The sequence below is a fragment of the Cetorhinus maximus genome, chromosome 36 (assembly GCF_964194155.1).
Source record: "Cetorhinus maximus chromosome 36, sCetMax3.hap1.1, whole genome shotgun sequence".
Classification (NCBI taxonomy): domain Eukaryota; kingdom Metazoa; phylum Chordata; class Chondrichthyes; order Lamniformes; family Cetorhinidae; genus Cetorhinus; species Cetorhinus maximus.
In genome coordinates this window covers 6,732,448-6,752,571 of record NC_135914.1, presented here as the reverse complement: position 1 = coordinate 6,752,571, position 20,124 = coordinate 6,732,448, and the positions used below count along the sequence as shown (strand labels likewise).

General features: G+C 49.3%; 1 protein-coding gene across 1 annotated transcript in view; it reads right to left on the bottom strand.

The window, feature by feature from the left end:
* ints3 (integrator complex subunit 3) overlaps positions 1-19,854 on the bottom strand; it is a 97,075-nt gene extending 77,221 nt beyond the window's left edge. The window contains exons 1-5 of the mRNA XM_078534115.1: positions 19,734-19,854; positions 12,607-12,798; positions 5,315-5,402; positions 2,832-2,911; positions 2,343-2,434 (exon numbers count right to left, since the gene is read on the bottom strand). Coding sequence (XP_078390241.1) covers positions 2,343-2,434; positions 2,832-2,911; positions 5,315-5,402; positions 12,607-12,798; positions 19,734-19,766 — 485 coding nt within the window. The 5' untranslated portion in view covers positions 19,767-19,854. The remainder of the gene's footprint in view (positions 1-2,342; positions 2,435-2,831; positions 2,912-5,314; positions 5,403-12,606; positions 12,799-19,733) is intronic.
* Between the last annotated feature and the right edge of the window lie 270 nt (positions 19,855-20,124).

Sequence of the window (20,124 nt, the reverse complement as noted above, 5' to 3'; positions counted from 1 at the left end):
GAGCTTCTTGAGTGTTGTGGGAGCAGCACTCATCCAGGCAAGTGGGGAGTATTCCATCACACTCCTGACTTGTGCCTTGTAGATGGCAGACAGGCTTTGGGGAGTCAGGAGGTGAGCTACTCTCCACAGAATTCCCAGCCTCTGACCTGCCCTTGTAGCCACAGTATTTATATGGCTGGTCCAGTTCTGTTTCTGGTCGACAGTAACCCCCCCAGGATGTTGATAATGGGACATTCAGCGATGGTAATGCCATTGAACGTCCAGGGGGCGATGGTTCGATTCTCTCTTGTTGGAGATGGTCATTGCCTGGCACTTGTGTTGTGCGAAAGTCACTTTCCACCTGTCAGACCAGAGCCTGAGTGTTATCCGGGTCTTGTTGCATTTGGACATGGACTGCTTCAGTGCCTGAGGAGTGACTGTGAACAATCTGAGGATCTCACAACCTTAAAGCACTGGCTTGATGGAAACATTTCACACTGTTCATGCAACTCACTTATCATGGCAAAACCTAGTTTCAAAACTGCAGTAAATCAGTGTCATTTACAGATAAGTCTGTAATGTTTTTGGAAATTATTTTTTTAATTGGAATTGTAGCAGGGTCTGTCTCTATGTGTGGTTTAATTGGATTAAAGCCAGCTAGTCTGGGTGCTTTGATGTGTAGCAGTTTTGAAATGCTAATTAGATAAACATAAGGAAGTTAAAAGGTAAAGTGTAATTTGCATTTATTGAACAAAGCATTCAACAGTGGGAGTAAAATCCTGTACCGAGCTGGGAGCCGCCAAGCAATGTGTTTATATTACTCATAAGATTAGTGGGGTGAAAATGTTATTGTTAGAAGATGTGATGTTAAAAGCCCAGGATACCCTGGAAAATTCACACTCAAAGGGGAAGCTGGGTATAAACAGAAAGGAATGTGTGTGTGTGTGTGTGTAGGTCAGAGGCATTTAAGACCTAACCAGCTTGGAAGCCGACAACTGTGTTGGCAAAAGAACCAAACTGCAATCATTCTGAATTTGTCAGGTCAAATGTGCTTTGCCTTTGTTTAAAGTCTATGGGTTCCTGCTGCCTTGGTGAAGATTTACCTGGGAGTGATTAATCTGGGGATTTGTTTATAAGTTATTATGGCAGTCATTTGTAGACATGTGTATGTGTTTAATTTGTTGTTAAATTAATAAATGTTTAATCTAATTTTATATAAAAAACTTTTGAGGCTCGGTGGTCTTATTCCTGAATTCAGAGCTGCATCTCAAACATACCAATTGAAACTATTAAGGTTATGAAAGTTGTTCAAGTTTCTCCCTGGGATTTAAATAACTCAGTCTTTACTAACCGCTGTGTCATAACATCTCTGAGGAAAATTCTTGGATATTGTCTTCCAGTTTCTCGCGCTCTCTCCCCCGTCACTCCCAGCCTCCCCCCCCGCCAACCAGGTCCCTTTCCTCACTCCATCAGTCTCCCTCTCTCCCCCTGTCGTCAGCATCTCTCTCTCCCCCCGTCACTCTCTCTCTCCCCCGTCACTCTCTCTCTCTCCCCGTCACACTCTCTCTCCCAGTCACTCTCTCTCCCCCGTCACTCTCTCTCTCTCCCCGTCACTCTCTCTCTCTCCCCGTCACTCTCTCTCTCTCCCCGTCACTCTCTCTCTCTCCCCGTCACTCTCTCTCTCTCCCCGTCACACTCTCTCTCTCCCCGTCACTCTCTCTCTCTCCCCGTCACTCTCTCTCTCTCCCCGTCACTCTCTCTCTCTCCCCGTCACTCTCTCTCTCTCCCCGTCACTCTCTCTCTCTCCCCGTCACTCTCTCTCTCTCCCCGTCACTCTCTCTCTCTCCCCGTCACTCTCTCTCTCCCCGCCCCGCCAGTCTCTCTCCCTGCCCCACCAGTCTCTCTCCCCGCCCCGCCAGTCTCTCTCCCCGCCCCGCCAGTCTCTCTCCCCGCCCCGCCAGTCTCTCTCCCTCTCTCTCTCTCTACTCCCCGATCCCATGTCGGTCTCGCTCTCTCTTCCCCCAGTCCCAGTCAGTCTCTCCCTTCATTCTGCTCCTCAAATGACTGCGCCTCCGGAAATGCATCCCCTGCGTTTACGATGATTAGCTCACGGAAAACGTGTGTCATTTGGAAAATTGCCGGGTGGTAAAAATTCACAGGACGTGTCGGCCCAGGTCAGGTCACGTACAATCCCCAACATAATCAATACTGCAGCAGCATTTAGAAACGGAAGTGGCAACACCAATGTAAAGGCTCAGTCACGTACATCAACACGTGGGCACACACCGATTCCCAGACACACTTGCAGCCACGGGCACCACAGTTTTCTGTTGCACGTTCTCTTGAAGCTGAGGTGTACTTACGCCAGGACTCGCTTTTCCACAATGTGATTGAGTGAATTGAACACACCCTGCCTCACGTGGGACTCCAACGGTGGGTAAAAGTGGGGAATAATCTGCAGGAGGGAACAAGAGGGGCGTTAGTGCTGGAGAGTCCGACACAGGATTGCGGCATCTACAGTACAGCAGCGGAGCGATAGCAAGGGCCGGGGGAGGGGAAGAGAGGGAGAGAAAGAGATCAGAAAAGAAAGGAGGCTAAAGCAGCCCTCAAAGGCACGGGCACAGGAGAGAGAAGAACAAAGAGAGAAGGGGGCAAAGAGAATGGACACATTAATGCAGCCTGGCCGTCCCCACTAGCCTGTCTGATAGGTACACGTTTGCCACTTATCATTATGTTCCTGCTTTTAGACAGGAGGCAGTTACCTCAGGAGACAAACCGATCCAAAAAAATCCCACACCTGAGAGTTTTAATGCTGGCAGCACTGGTTAATGGCAAGTGTGGGCAGCACTCACCCGACAGATGAAGTCTAGCAGAGTGGCAGTAATTGCTGGATGAGGCTTCATGGAATGATGCATTACAAGAATAGCTGGCTCTGAAATGAGAAGAAAGGTGAATATCAAATCATCAAACTCAGTGGTTCAAACAAAATGTTCTTATCCCTGCCCTGGGAGTGTTTGATGGGGACGGTTTAGAGGGAGCTTTACTCTGTATCTAACCCTGTGCTGTACCTGTCCTGGGAGTGTTTGATGGGGATAATATAGAGGGAGCTTTACTCTGTATCTAACCCTGTGCTGTACCTGTCCTGGGAGTGTTTGATGGGGACAGTGTAGAGGGAGTTTTACTCTGTATCTAACCCCGTGCTGTACCTGCCCTGGCAGCATTTGATGGGGACAGTGTAGAGAGAGCATTACTCTGTATCTAACCCCGTGTTGCACCTGTCCTGGGAGTGTTTGATGGGGATAGTATAGAGGGAGCTTTACTCTGTATCCAACCCCGTGCTGTACCTGTCCTGCGAGTGTTTGATGGGGACAGTGTAGAGGGAGCTTTACTCTGTATCTAACCCCGTGCTGTACATGTACTGGGAGTGTTTGATGGGGACAGTGTAGAGGGAGCTTTACTCTGTATCTAACCCCGTGCTGTACCTGTCCTGGGAGTGTTTGATGGGGACAATGTAGAGGGAGCTTTACTCTGTATCTAACCCCGTGTTATACCTGTACTGGGAGTGTTTGATGGGGACGGTGTAGAGGGAGATTTACTCTGTATCTAACCCTGTGCTGTACCTGTCCTGGGAGTGTTTGATGGGGACAGTGTAGAGGGAGCTTTACTCTGTATCTAACCCTGTGCTGTACCTGTCATGGGAGTGTTTGATGGGGATAATATAGAGGGAGCTTTACTCTGTATCTAACCCCGTGCTGTACCTGTCCTGGGAGTGTTTGATGGGGATAGTATAGAGGGAGCTTTACTCTGTATCTAACCCCGTGCTGTACCTGCCCTGGCAGTGTTTGATGGGGACAGTGTAGAGAGAGCATTACTCTGAATCTAACCCCGTGTTGTACCTGTCCTGGGAGTGTTTGATGGGGATAGTATAGAGGGAGCTTTACTCTGTATCTAACCCCGTGCTGTACCTGTCCTGGGAGTGTTTGATGGGGACGGTGTAGAGGGAGCTTTACTCTGTATCTAACCCCGTGCTATACCTGTACTGGGAGTGTTTGATGGGGACGGTGTAGAGGGAGCTTTACTCTGTATCTAACCCTGTGCTGTACCTGTCCTGGGAGTGTTTGACGGGAACAGTGTCGAGGGAGCTTTACTCTGTATCTAACCCCGTGCTGTACCTGTCCTGGGAGTGTTTGATGGGGACAATGTAGAGGGAGCTTTACTCTGTATCTAACCCCGTGTTATACCTGTACTGGGAGTGTTTGATGGGGACGGTGTAGAGGGAGATTTACTCTGTATCTAACCCTGTGCTGTACCTGTCCTGGGAGTGTTTGATGGGGACAGTGTAGAGGGAGCTTTACTCTGTATCTAACCCTGTGCTGTACCTGTCATGGGAGTGTTTGATGGGGATAATATAGAGGGAGCTTTACTCTGTATCTAACCCCGTGCTGTACCTGTCCTGGGAGTGTTTGATGGGGATAGTATAGAGGGAGCTTTACTCTGTATCTAACCCCGTGCTGTACCTGCCCTGGCAGTGTTTGATGGGGACAGTGTAGAGGGAGCTTTACTCTGTATCTAACCCCGTGCTGTACCTGTACTGGGAGTGTTTGATAGGGACAGTGTAGAGAGAGCTTTACTCTGTATCTAACCCCGTGCTGTACCTGTCCTGCGAGTGTTTGATGGGGACAGTGTAGAGGGAGCTTTACTCTGTATCTAACCCCGTGCTATACCTGTACTGGGAGTGTTTGATGGGGACGGTGTAGAGGGAGCTTTACTCTGTATCTAACCCTGTGCTGTACCTGTCCTGGGAGTGTTTGATGGGGACGGTGTAGAGGGAGCTTTACTCTGTATCTAACCCTGTGCTGTACCTGTCCTGGGACTGTTTGATGGGGACAGTGTAGAGGGAGCTTTACTCTGTATCTAACCCCGTGCTGTACCTGTCCTGCGAGTGTTTGATGGGGACAGTGTAGAGGGAGCTTTACTCTGTATCTAACCCCGTGCTGTACTTGCCGTGGGAGTGTTTGATGGGGACAGTGTAGAGGGGACTTAACTGTGTATTGGGACATGTGTCAGCTCTGCCTTAGGAAGTAATGAACAGCTCTATAAAATCTTCCAGCCATGAAAATCAACCTATTCGCACACATTTCTACATGGAAATCAGGATCAGACTCAACTGTGGTGATCTTCATGATCAAATAGTCTTGTAATTTTCCCTGTTTCGACCCTACAGATGAGGAATAGTGCTAGAACTGGATAGCAAAGGGTGGATGCCTATGGAAATGTCCTTCAGGAGAGAAGTGAAGAAAGAGAGTGAAAATGATGAATGCACACGGTTCCTCACCTATGTTCATGATGCTGTCCTTTTCTGGGTTGAAGAATAGCCAATCATAAAACAAGGCGAGCTTGGCATTTGACGCTGCAACGTTGGACTGAAGCAAGAGGGAGGGGGGGGGAAGAAAAAAAAAGATTCACTGAGATAGCTACTTACGCCATCCTCAAATCACAACTTCGTTACAAGTTTTCTTCATTCATTCACGAGATGTAGCCTACGCTGGCTGGGCCCAGCATTTATTGCCCATCCCTAATTGCCCCCTTGAGAAGGTGGTGGGTGAGCTGCCTTCTTGAGCCGCTGCAGTCCCTGTGGTGTAGGTACACCCATTGTGCTGTTAGGGAGGGAGTTCCAGGATTTTAACCCAGCGACAGTGAAGGAACAGCCTATATATTTCCAAGTCAGGATGGTGAGTGACTTGGAGGGGAACTTCCAGGTGGTGGTGTTCCCCATGTGTCTGCTGCCCTTGTCCTTCTAAGTGGTAGTGATCATGGGTTTGGAAGGTGCTGTCTAAGGAGCCTTGATGAATTCCTGCAGTGCATCTTGTAGATGGTACACACACTGCTGCTACTGTGCGTCGCGGTGTAGGGAGTGAATGTTTGTGGATGTGGTACCAATCAAGCGGGGCTGTTTTGTCCTGGATGGTGTTGAGTTTCTTGAATGTTGTGGGAGCTGCACTCATCCAGGCAAGTGGAGAGTATTCCATCACACTCCTGACTTGTGCCTTGTAGATGGTGGACAGGCTTTGGGGAGTCAGGTGGTGAGATACTCATCACACGATTCCCAGCCTCTGACCTGCTCTTGTAGCCGCAGTATTTATATGGCTGGTCCAGTTCAGTTTCTGGTTAATGGTAACCCCCAGGATGTTGATGGTGGGGGGATTCAGTGATGGTAATGCCATTGAATGTCGAGGTGTGATGGTTAGATTCTTTCTTGTTGGAGGTGGTCATTGTCTGGCACTTGTGTGGCGTGAATGTTACTTGCCACTTGTCAGCCCAAGCCTGGATATTGTCCAGATCTTGCTGCATATAGCTATGGACCAGAAACTGAACTGGACCAGCCATATAAATGCTGTGGCTACAAGAGCAGGTCAGAGGCTGGGAATCGTGCAACGAGTAACTCACCTCCTGACTCCCCAAAGCCTGTCCATCATCCACAAGGCACAAGTCAGGAGTGTGATGCAATACTCCCCACTTGCCTGGATGAGTGCAGCTCCCACACTCAAGAAGCTCAACACCATCCAGGACAAAGCAGCCCCGCTTGATTGGCACCACATCCACAAACTCCCTCCACCACCAACGCACAGTAGCAGCAGTGTGTGCACCATCTACAAGATACACTGCAGGAATTCACCACGGCTCCTCAGACAGCACCTTCCAAACCCACGTCTTCTACCATCTAGAAGGGCAAAGGCAGCAGATGCATGCGAACACCCCCACCAGGAAGTTCCCCTCCAATCTACTCACCATCCTGACTTGGAAATATATCACCATTGCTTCCCTGTCACTGGGTCAAAATCCTGGAACTCCCTCCCTAATGGTACTCTGGGTGTACCTACACCAGGTGGACTGCAGCGGTTCAAGAAGGCAGCTCACCACCCCCTTCTCAAGGGGCAATTAGGGGTGGGCCTTGCCAGCGACGCCCTCTGGGCCTAAGTGAATGAAAAAAAATTAAAAACGTAGCCAACATCCCTCGACAAACCATCAGAACAAAGAGTCTTGCCATTATCCAATGGCCGCCTCGGGGGCCCTGATGTGTGCAGAGAGCTGCCACATATTTACACAGCTCGCCGACCGAGCTGTTCACTCAGCCCCAACTCTCCTGCCGCTAAACCTGGTTAAAACCTATTTATCCGCTGCCCTTTCAGAGCGTTATAAATTCTGCCTCCACCATCGTGCGGTCGAATCTCCTGCAGCCGGAAAGAAATTTCTGATGGCGTGTCCTGTACAGGGAACATCTCCCTTCATTGCTGGGCATGGCCGTGTTAAATTTGTGTCCTCTTACTGACTGTTAGAATAAAAGAGTGTTCGCGTGGCTCGTTTGACCAGAACCTCACAATTAAGTCTAGTCTTAACCCTTACTGCTTTGATGAAGAGAGCCTCAATTTATCTAATCTCCCTTGTCAGCAATGCCTCTCCTGGGAATCATTTGACAATTAATTAAATTGAAATATAAATTGCTAATTTACATTAGTCAGCACCGTCATGTCTGGGTGTGAATTTTCGTGATTTTTAACACGAGAGGCTGGAAAACTGATCTCGTGGGGATTGCTGAAATTGATGGATTTTAAAACTAAAATGATTCACTCACGGGGTTGTGGGCGTCGCTGGCGAGGCCAGCATTTATTTAGTTCAGCATGACAGAGTCCTCATCAGCCTGGCTGGATAACCGTGCATCAAATTTTTATTGCTTAACACGTTGGCCTCCACAAGACAGAGCAAGGTGAAAGGCTAATTCGCTCCACAGACACTCGGTCGGCACATGGGGCTCGCTCACGAGGAGGCCAGTCAGCCTGTTGTGTCTGCGCCAGCTCTCTGGTTGAGCAACTCACCCAGGACCATTTCCCCACCTTCTCCCCGTAACCCTGCACATTGTTTTCTGGAAAGGGACAGTCCAGTTCCCCTTTGAACGCTTCAATCGAATCTGCCTCCACCGCACTCTCAGGCAGCGTATTCCAGACCTTAACCACTCGCTGCGTGAACAAGTTTTTCCTCATATCACTGTTGTTTCTTTTACCAATTACTTTAAATCTGTGCTCTATTGTTCTTGATCCTTCCACCGGTGGGAACAGTTTCTCCCGATCTCCTCTGACCAGGCTGCTCATGATCCTGAATAGCTCTGTCAAATCTTCTTGCAGCCTTCTCTTCCCCAAGGAAAACAGCCCCAAATTCTCCAATCTATCCATGTAACTGAAGGTCTTCAGCACTGCAGCCATTCTCGTGAATCTTTTCTGCACCCTCTCTAGTGCCTTCACTTCTCCAAGTCTCTCCTCCTCTCCACCAGCCCTGAAAGTTTTCTCCAAGTATACATTCGATGGGTTTTGAAAATTGCTGTCTTCCCTTTAGTAACTCTGTTGTTCACCATCCCACAGTCCTCCCTCCGTAAGCCTAGCTGTCCCATGTCCTAACTTGGAACAAGTCCCACTCACCATCCTGTTTTCACTGACCTACATTGACAGCAATGCCTTGATTTTAACTTTTTAATCATTATCAAATCCCTCTGACAGCCTTACTCTTACCTATCGCTGTAATCTCCTTCAGCCCCTACACCCCTCCCTATCTCTGTAACCTCCTCCAGCCCCTACACCCCTCCCTATCTCTGTAACCTCCTCCAGCCCCTACAACCCTCCCTATCTCTGTAACCTCCTTCAGCCCCTACAACCCTCCCTATCTCTGTAACCTCCCCCGCCCCTACACCCCTCACTATCTCTGTAACCTCCTCCAGCCCCTACACCCCTCCCTATGTCTGTAACCTCCTCCAGCCCCTACACCCCTCCCTACCTCTGTAACCTCCTCCAGCCCCTATACTCCTTCCTATCGCTGTAACCTCCTCAAGCCCCTACACTCCTCCCTATCTCTGGAAGCTCCTCCAGCCCTCCCTATCTATGTAACCTCCTCCAGCACCTACACTCTCCCTGTGTAACTTCCCCCAGCCCCTAAGACCCTCCAAGATCTCTGCACTCCCCTAATTCTGACCTCTTGAGCATCCCCCGATTTCCATCGCTCCACCATTGGCGACCATGCCTTCAGCTGCCTGGGGCCTAAGCTCTGGAATTCCCTCCCTAAACCTCTCCGCCTCTCTCTCCTCCTTTTAGATGCTCCTTAAAATTTACTTCATTGACCAAGTCTTTGATCACCTATCCTAACATCTCCTTGTGGCTCGGTGTCAAATTTTGTTTTATAATGCACCTATGATGCTCCTTGGGATGTGTAACTGTATTAAGAGCAATATATAGATACAAGCTATTCTTCAAGCACTTAATGTGGTAGTGAGTTCCACATTCTCACCATTCTCCAGGTAAAAGAGTTACTCCTGAATTCCTTACTGGATTTATTAGTGGCTGCCTCATATTTAGATGGAAGCAACTTCAGGACATTGACTTTTGAGAAGATGGCATTTTTTAGACCATATGATGTAGGAACAGAAGTAGGCCATTTGGCCCATCGAGTCTGCTCTGCCATTCAATGAGATCATGGCTGATCTGATAATCCTCAACTCCACTTTCCTGCCTTTTCCCCATAACCCTTGATTCCCTTACTGATTAAAAACTTGTCTATCTCAACCTTAATGACCCAGCCTCTACAGCCCTCTGTGATAAAGAATTCCACAGATTGACTACCCTCTGAGAAAGAAATTCCTCATCTCTGTTTTAAATGGGTGACCCCTTACTGAGATTATGCCCTCTGGTCCTAGACTCTCCCACAAGGGGTAACAACCTCTCAGCATCTACCCTGTCAAGCCCCCTAAGAATCTAATATGTTTCAATAAGGTAGCCTCTCATTCTTCTAAACTCCAATGAGTACAGGCCCAACCGACTCAACCTCTCCTCATAAGAAAATCCCTCCATACCTGGGATCAACCTAGTGAACCTTCTCTGGACTGCCTCCAATGCCAGTATATCTTTCCTTAGATAAGGGGACCAAAACTGTTCACAGTATTCTAGGTGTGGTCTAACTAGTGCCTGGTATAGTTTTAGCAAGACTTCCCTATTTTTGTACTCCATTCCCTTTGAAATAAAGGCCAACATTCCATTTGCCTCCCCTATTACCTGCCGAACTTGTATGTTAGCTTTTTGGGATTCATGCACGAGGACCCCCAAATCCCTCTGTGCTGCAGCTTTCTGCAGTCTTTCTCCATTTAAATAATATTCAGCTCCTCTATTCTTCCTGCCAAAGTGCATAACCTCTCATATTCCTACATTATATTCCAACTGCCAAGTTTTTGTCCACTCACTTAACCCGTCTATATCCTTCCGTAGACTCTTTGTGTCATCCTCACCACTTGCCTTCCCACCAATTTTTGTCATTTGCAAACTTGGCGATGGTACATTCACTTCCTTCATCCAAGTCATTAATATATATAGTAAATAATTGAGGCCCCAGCACTGATCTCTGTGGCACTCCACTAGTTACAGGTTGCCATCCTGAAAATACCCCTCTTATCCCAACTCTGTCTTCTCTCTGCCTTAGTTAGCAAACCCTCTATCCATGCTAATATGCTACCCCCCAACACCATGGGCTCTTATCTTATTAAGTAGCCTTATGTGCGGTACCTTATCAAACACCTTTTGGAAATCCAAATATATTACATCTACTGGTTCCCCTTTATCTATCCTGCTAGTTACCTCCTCAAAGAATTCTAATAAATTTGTTAGGCATGATTTCCCCTTCATGAAGCCATGCTGACTCTGCTTGATTATATTATGTATTTCTAAATGCTCTGCTATTACATCCTTTATAATAGACTCCAACATTTTCCCAATGACAGATGTTAAGCTAACTGGCCTACAGTTACCTGATTTTTGTCTCCCTCCCTTTTTGAATAAGGGTGTTACACTGGCTGTACTCCAACCCTCTGGGACTTCTCCAGAATCTAAGGATTCTTGGAAGATTACTACCAGTGCATCCACTATCTCTGTAGCTACTTCCTTTAAAATCCTAGGATGCAGCCCATCAGGTTCAGGTGACTTATGGGCCTTTAGCCCCATTAGTTTCCCGATTACATTTTCTCTAGTGATAGTTATAACAAAAGGGAAACATATCATAAACAAACCCTTAACTGATTACCACTCTGAATATCAATAAGCATACTCAGGCCTCCAATCCTCTCGCCCACTCAGGCAGTACTCGGCACTGTTCAATTATCCTCAGCCAGAATAATAATAATTTAGATTCAGCATCAACAGCAGAAAAGTTTTAATTAGTAGCATGATTTATAGTCAAAGTCTGCAATGATCACAGGATGGAAGCTGTCCGTGAGCAGAGACCCACGCTGGTCAGGCCATTTTGTCATTACAGATCTATCCTGGATCTTGGCCTTAAACAAATTCTTTTCCTGCCACTGGACTCTGCGTTCAAGAAGCAGAGACTGGCTTTTCGGCATCTCGCTCACCACCTTGCCGTGTCCCATCCCGCTTTGCACCCAATTAGGTACTTTCGGAGTGCGGTCCCTGTGGTAATGTAGGAAACGCGGCAGCCGATTTGCACACAGCAAGCTCCCACAAACAGCGATGCGACAATGACCAGGTTATCTGTGCCGGTGATGTTGCTGGAGGGGTATATATTGGGCCCAGGACACCAGGGAGAACTCCCCACTGCTCCTCTTTGAAGTAGTGGCCTTGGGGCTTTTTGTGTCCACCAGGAGGGCAGGTGGGGCCTTGGTTTAACGTCTCATCTGAAGGACAGTAGGTCTTTCACTATTGGGAGAATAATAAAATAAACCGAGTAAGGGCTGCTGCTCCTGATCGATACCCAGTGACACTTTTTTTTATTCATTCACAGGATGTGGGCTTCGCTGGCTGGGCCCAGCATTTATTGCCCATCCCTAGTTGCCCCTTGAGAAGGTGACGGTGAGCCACCTTCTTGAACCGCTGCAGTCCATGTGGTGTAGGTGCACCCAGAGCGCTGGGAAGTGCAGCTATGGACATTAGGTGGAGATAGGGTGAGTCTTGAATCAAGCATTCGTCCTTCCTGGCTGAAAAGTCACTGGTGGTGAAGTGTAAGAGACTGGTCAGTGCCTGTGGAATCCCGTACCCTAGCGGGTGCCAGCAGGTTCAGGGGAGGGAAGCTGGGCTGGCGAATAAGCTAACGCCGGCCGTGACAGCCACACACGTCTCAAGGTATGTGTGTCACCTCACCTCTGGAGTCGAGGGGTTGTGGGCTGAAGTTCCAGTCCAGAGACTCCAGCACGTATTCCAGATTGACACTCCCAGCACTGGCACGGACGCACTGGTGATGTCCTTTGGACGAGTGGACCTGGGGCCAATATTTATTCCTCAATCCTCATTACTAAAACTGATGAAGTAGTCATTACCAGGTTGTTCATTGTGGAGTTTTGCTGTGCACAAAATGGATGCCGCGTTACCTACATCTCAACGGTGACTCCACTCCGGAAAGAGAAAAGCGCTCAGTTCGGTAAAGAACTTTGGAGCGTCCTGAGGTTATCAAAGGTGCTATGGAAATGACAATCCCACTCCTACCCTGTGCGGGTACTGCTTTCCCCGGAGTTTAAGGTACTCAGGTACTGCTTTCCCTGGAGTTTAAGGTACTCAGGTACTGCTTTCCCTGGAGTTTAAAGGTACTCACAGTGCACGTGGTTAGTAACCAGCCGATGATGGCCCACCGAGGGAGGATGTCCGAGCTCAGCACCTCATTGGATGGATGAACGACGCCGCAGATGTATCGTATCAGGTCGCAGCGCAGCGACTGACTGTCGGGCGTAGAGAGGTACTGCCGCTGAAACCAGTCCTGGTACCGTTTCTGCTGCCCGAACCGAACCTACAGTCGGACATAAAGAGAGATTGTTGCCATGCCACTACAGTCGGACTTAAAGAGAGATTGCTGCCATGCCACTACAGTCGGACATAAAGAGAGATTGCTGCCATGCCACTACAGTTGGACATAAAGAGAGATTGCTGCCATGCCATTACAGTCGGACATAAAGAGAGATTGTTGCCATGCCACTACAATCGAACATAAAGAGAGATTGCTGCCATGCCACTACAGTCGGACATAAAGAGAGATTGCTGCCATGCCACTACAGTCGGACATAAAGAGATTGCTGCCATGCCACTACAGTCGGACATAAAGCGAGATTGCTGCCATGCCACTACAGTCGGACATAAAGAGAGATTGTTGCCATGCCACTACAGTTGGACATAAAGAGAGATTGTTGCCATGCCACTACAGTTGGACATAAAGAGAGATTGCTGCCATGCCGGTCGTTGGTAAGATTTTAGAGTCCATTATTAAGGATGAGATTTCAGAATACTTGGAATTGCATGGTAAAATCGGGCAAAGTCAGCATGGTTTCATCAAGGGGAGGTCATGCCTGACAAATCTGTTAGAATTCTTTGAGGAGGTAACGAGTAGGTTAGACAAAGGAGAGCCAATGGATGTTATCTACTTGGACTTCCAGAAGGCCTTTGACAAGGTGCCGCACAGGAGGCTGCTCAGTAAGATAAGAGCCCATGGTGTTAGAGGCAAGGTATTAGCATGGGTAGAAGATTGGCTGTCTGGCAGGAGGCAGAGAGTGGGGATAAGGGGGTCCTTCTCAGGATGGCGGCCGGTGGCTAGTAGAGTTCCGCAGGGGTCAGTGTTGGGACCACAACTTTTCACTTTATACATTAATGATCTAGATGAAGGAACTGAGGGCATCCTGGCTAAGTTTGCAGATGATACAAAGATAGGTGGAGGGACAGGTAGTATTGAGGAGGCGGGGAGGCTGCAGAAGGATTTGGACAGGTTAGGAGAATGGGCAAAGAAGTGGCAGATGGAATACAACGTGGGGAAGTGTGAGGTCATGCACTTTGGTAGGAAGAATAGAGGAATAGACTATTTTCTAAATGGTGAGAGAATTCAGAAATCTGGAGTGCAAAGGGACTTGGGAGTCCTAGTCCAGGATTCTCTTAAGGTTAACTTGCAGGTTGAGTCGGTGGTTAGGAAGGCAAATGCAATGTTGGCATTTATTTCAAGAGGACTAGAATATAAAAGCAGGGATGTGCTGCTGAGGCTTTAAAGGCTCTGGTCAGACCACATTTAGAATATTGTGAGCAATTTTAGGCCCCGTATCTCAGGAAGGATGTTCTGGCCCTGGAGAGGGTCCAGAGGAGGTTCACGAGAACGATCCCGGGAATGAAAGGCTTAACATATGAGGAACGTTTGAGGACTCTGGGTCTATACTCGATGGAGTTTAGAAGGATGAGGGGGGATCTGATTGAAACGTACAGAATACTGAAAGGCCTGGATAGAGTGGACGTGGGGAAGATGTTTCCATTAGTAGGAGAGACTAGGACCTGAGGGCACAGCCTCAGAGTAAAGGGAAGACCTTTTAGAACAGAGATGAGGAGAAACTTCTTTAGCCAGAAAGTGGTGAATCTATGGAATTCATTGCCACAGAAGGCTGTGGAGGCCAGGTCATTGAGTGTATTTAAGACCGAGATAGATAGGTTCTTGATTAGTAAGGGGATCAAAGGTTACGGGGAGAAGGCGGGAGAATGGGGTTGAGGAACTTATCAGCCATGATTGAATGGCGGAGCAGACTCGATGGGCCGAATGGCCTAATTTCTGCTCCTATGTCTTATGGTCTTATGGTGCCACTACAGTCGGACATAAAGAGAGATTGCCGCCGTGCCATCAGAGTAGTGACAGCCGACAGGGTATCTAACAGAGGTTTGCAAAACAATCTGAGAAGGTCCAACAGGAAAATGGATCCATCCGCTGGCTGGGGAGACAGTGACGGGGGTTCAGCAATTTAAGATGGGCACCCAAGGGTGCGAGGGGAAGGGTCAGGAGAACTTTTTTTTCTCACACACAGAGCTGGCAGAGAAAGAACCACTGGCAAACAGCCCGCTTGAGGGAGAGGAGCTTGAAAGGGCGAAGTGGATCAACGTTTGAATTACACAGAAATAACAACACAGAAACAGGCCATTCGGCCAAACAATGCCTGTGCCAGTGTTTATGCTTCACACAAGCCTCCTCCCACCCTACTTGATCCCACCCTCTCAACATATCCTTCTATTCCTTTCTCCCTCCTGGTTATCCATTTCCCCCTGAAGAGTGTCAACCACATGCTGGGTAGAGGGGCTACTCCTGAATTCCTGACTGGATTTATTACTGACCAAAAGAGGGCACTGGGATTAGTTTGGGGATTGATACAGGGCTATGGGGAGAGAGTGGGGCAGTGGGATTAGTTTGGGATTGATACAGGGCTATGGGGAGAGAGTGGGGCAGTGGGATTAGTTTGGGGATTGATACAGGGCTATGGGGAGAGAGCGGGGCAGTGGGATTAGTTTGGGATTGATACAGGGCTATGGGGAGAGAGCGGAGCAGTGGGATTAGTTTTGGATTGATACAGGGCTATGGGGAGAGAGCGGGGCAGTGGGATTAGTTTGGGATTGATACAGGGCTATGGGGAGAGAGCGGGGCAGTGGGATTAGTTTGGGGATTGATACAGGGCTATGGGGAGAGAGCGGGGCAGTGGGATTAGTTTGGGGATTGATACAGGGCTATGGGGAGAGAGCGGGACAGTGGGATTAGTTTGGGATTGATACAGGGCTATGGGGAGAGAGCGGGGCAGTGGGATTAGTTTGGGGATTGATACAGGGCTATGGGGAGAGAGTGGGGCAGTGGGATTAGTTTGGAGATTGATACAGGGCTATGGAGAGAGAGTGGGGCAGTGGGATTAGTTTGGGATTGATACAGGGCTATGGGGAGAGAGTGGGGCAGTGGGATTAGTTTGGGGATTGATACAGGGCTATGGGGAGAGAGCGGGGCAGTGGGATTAGTTTGGGGTTGATACAGGGCTATGGGGAGAGTGCGGGGCAGTGGGATTAGTTTGGAGATTGATACAGGGCTATGGGGAGAGAGCAGGGCAGTAGGATTAGTTTGGGGATTGATATAGGGCTATGGGGAGAGAGCGGGGCAGTGGGATTAGTTTGGGGACTGATACAGGGCTATGGGGAGAGAGTGGGGCAGTGGGATTAGTTTGGGGATTGATACAGGGCTTGGGGAGAGAGTGGGGCTAGTTTAGGATTGATACAGGGCCATGGGGAGAGAGTGGGGCAGTGGGATTAGTTTGGAGATTGATACAGGGCTATGGGGAGAGAGTGGGGCAGTGGGATTAGTTTGGAGATTGATACAGGGCTATGGGGAGAGAGTGGGGCAGTGGGATTAGTTTGGGATTGATACAGGGCTATGGGGAGAGAGTGGGGCAGTGGGATTAGTTTGGGGATTGATACAGGGCTATGGGGAGAGAGTGGGGCAGTGGGGCTAGTTTAGGATTGATACAGGGCCATGGGGAGACTGTGGGGCAGTGGGATTAGTTTGGGGATTGATACAGGGCTATGGGGTGAGAGTGGGGCAGTGGGATTAGTTTGGGGATTGATACAGGGCTATGGGGAGAGAGCGGGGCAGTGGGATTAGTTTGGGATTGATACAGGGCTATGGGGAGAGAGTGGGGCAGTGGGATTAGTTTGGGGATTGATGCAGGGCTATGGGGAGAGAGTGGGGCAGTGGGATTAGTTTGGAGATTGATACAGGGCTATGGAGAGAGAGTGGGGCAGTGGGATTAGTTTGGGATTGATACAGGGCTATGGGGAGAGAGTGGGGCAGTGGGATTAGTTTGGGGATTGATACAGGGCTATGGGGAGAGAGCTGGACAGTGGGATTAGTTTGGGGATTGATTCAGGGCTATGGGGAGAGAGGGGGGCAGTGGGATTAGTTTGGGGATTGATACAGGGCTATGGGGAGACTGTGGGGCAGTGGGATTAGTTTGTGGATTGATACAGGGCTATGGGGAGAGAGCGAGGCATTGGGATTAGTTTGGGAATGGATACAAAGAGATATTAGGGACAGGTGAGGAAAAGCTCAGCCAGAGGTGGATGGATGGAAACCAGGGATGCACAAGAGGTCAGAATTGGAGGAGCACAGGCATCCCAGAGGTTTGAACACAGCAAGTTAAAGGAGTTTGGTGGGGGGGATGTGGTGGTGTCGAGGATCTATGGGGATGGGGGAGGCAGTGATGTTGTGGTAAAGTCACTGGACTAGTAATCCAGAGGCCCAGGCTAATGTCCTGGGGACACGGGTTCAGATCCCACCATGGCAGCTGGTGGAATTTAAATTCAATTAATAAATCCGGAATAGAAAAGCCAGTCTCAGTAATAGTGACCATGAAGCCCATCTGGTTCACTGGTGCCCTTGAGGGAGGGAAATCTGCTGTCCTTACCCGGGTCTGGCCTACATGTGACTCCAGACCCACAGCCATGTGGTTGACCCTTAACTACCCCTCTGAATTGGCAGAGCAAGGCCACTCAGTTCAAGGGTGTTGAGGGAAGGGCAACAAATACTGGTCGTGCCTGCAACACCCAATCCCACGAATGGCCTTGAGGCTACTCCAAGTACATGACAAGTCGTTTCAGAAAAGCATGCTCTTTTCTCCCTGGTATAATCTGGATCGATTTCAAAGTTTCCTCACGTACACGGCACTCTTTAATGTGCATTGTTAACACGGCAGCTGTGCCGCGAGCTTGTAAAACCCCAGCTGAAAAGGCAGCAGTTCTGAGAGTACTGAGCCTGCCCAGTGTGAGTGTGACACCTAGAGCTGCCCAGGTTCCATTGTCCCCACAGCTCAGCCAGGTAAACGCACCACCCTACCTCAAGGGCTAAGTTACGAGGAGAGGTCCGTGCAGGCAAGGCTCATCACAGTCCCCCGAATATACAGGATCGTGGGTGATCTGATCGAGGTGGTTAAAGGGTTTGACAGGGAGAAACTATTTCTCGTGGTGGGGGTAGAGTCGAGAACAAGGAGGCAGAGCCTTAAAAAATTAGAGCCAAGCACTTCAGGGGGTGATGTCAGGAAGCATTTCTACACACACAAGGAGTGCGGAAATCGGGAATACTCTCCCCCATTCGAGGCTGGGAGTGGGGGGAGTGGGGGGGGGTGCCAGTGTGATTATTGAGATCGATAGATTTTTGTTGGGTAAGGGGATCGAGGGTCACAGACCCAAGATGGGTGGATGGATTTTTGTTTTTTTTAAATTCTTTTACAGGATGTGGGCATCTCTGGCAAGACCAGCATTTAGTTGCCCAGCCCTAATTGCCCCTTGAGCTGAGTGGCCTTGCTCAGCCGTTTCAGAGGCCATTAGGAGCCAGCCATGTGGCTGAGGGTCTGGAGTCACGTGTAGGGCCAGACCGGGTAAGGACGGCAGATTTCCCTCCCTAAAGGGGCATTAGTGACCCAGATGGGGTTTTTTACAACAATAGACAGCCGGTTTCCAGACTAACGTCTAATTCCTGATTTTATTAATTGAATTTAAATTTCACCGGCTGCCATGGGGAGGTGGGGATTTGAACCCCGTGTCCCCAGGGTATTAGCCTGGGGCCTCTGGATTACTAGTCCGATGACATTACCACCCCGCCACCATCTCCCCACAACGTTAAGGTACAGGTCACCCCTGATCTGACTGAATGGCAGGTTCCAGGGGTTGAATGGTGTCCGCTCCTCCTTCGACACCCCAACCTGATCGTGAGCCCACACAGACCACGAGCAACACAGGTCCCACCTCTGGCCGTGGGCACTGCTGTCAGCTGGGGCAGTGCCCTGGGGCAAGCAGTCTGGGAGGGCGGGCAAAGGGCATATCAGTCAAGGCTTCCCCCCCCCAACCACCCCGCCCGCTGCACCTAGGTTCAAGCATTGAAGAACCTATCCAGCAAGAGGGAGAGCATACTGAAAGCAGGCAAGATCCTGGGCTTTATAAATAGGCACAGACACCGAAAAAGCGAGGAAGTTATACGACTTAGGAGCAGGAGTAAGGCCACTCGGCCCCTCGAGCCTGCTCCACCATTCAGCAAGGTCACGGCTGACCTGACTGTCACCTCGACCCCACGTTCCTGCCTGATAACCTTTCACCCCCTTGTTCATCAAGAATCTATCTCGCTCGGCCCTAAAAACATTCAAAGGCTTTGCTTCCACCGCCTTTTGAGGAAGAGAGTTCCACAGGGGCTCTCAAACCCTCAGAGAAAGAAATTCCCCTCACCTCTGTCTTAAAACGAGCAACCCCTTATTTTTAAAACAGCGAACCCTAGTTCGAAATTCTCTCAAAAGCCACGGACAATCAGGCCACGAGCACACTGCTGGTCCTGGATGCTTGCAAATTTAGGCTTCAGCTGGAGGATTGTGTCCGATCCCACGGGCACCAGGCTTTAGGAATAATGTCAAGAACGAGGGTGGGGGGGGAACAGATTTACCCAGAATGGGGGCTTCAGTTCATGGTGGAGGGACTGGGAGAAGCTGGGATTGTTCTCCTCAGGGCAGAGAAGGTTAAGGGGGAGATTTAATCGAGGCGTCCAAAATCAGGAAAAGGGGTTTGATGGAGTGGATAAGGAGAAACTGTTTACACTGGCCGGGCAATCGGTAACCAGAGGCAGATTTGCAATTCGCAAAAGAACCAGAGGGGACGTGGGGGTTATTTTATTTTTTAAAAACACAGCGAGTTGTGGTAATCTGAAGTTCGCTCTGCCTGAAAGGGCAGTGGAAGCAGATTCAATCGTAACTTTCAAAAGGGGAATTGGATGAATACTCGAATGGGGAATAAATCTGCAGGGCCATGGGGGGAAAGAGCACGGGGATTGGGGAGGCTTTTAAAAGGGCCAGCACAGACACCGACAGGCTGAAAGTTCACTTAGCTCCGAACATACCAAAAACTCCAGCTTACCCGGGACGTCATGAAGAGCAGCTTGGTCTCCATGTCGGGTGTCAAACGGCACGCCAGGAACTTTCTAGAAGTTCGGGTCTGTAGGAGCTGCAGAATGCCTGAGGGGAGAACCAAAACAATAAGAAAGTCACCGATATTATTTCAGGGCAGGGACGCCGCGGATTACCTGTCACCAGGGTCGACTACAGAATCACCCCCCCTCCCCCCCCACCACCACTGAGGTTTCTGGGTCTATCGGGTGCCTCGGTAACACCCGGGTATGGTTACACGGTCCCGACGTTATTTACAAACAATCCAGGGAACAGCAGTTTGAGAATTTGAATGGAATTTAGCTCATGACAAAAAAATAGTCAGCAAACACACACAAACTGATCTCGGGACGAGTGACCAC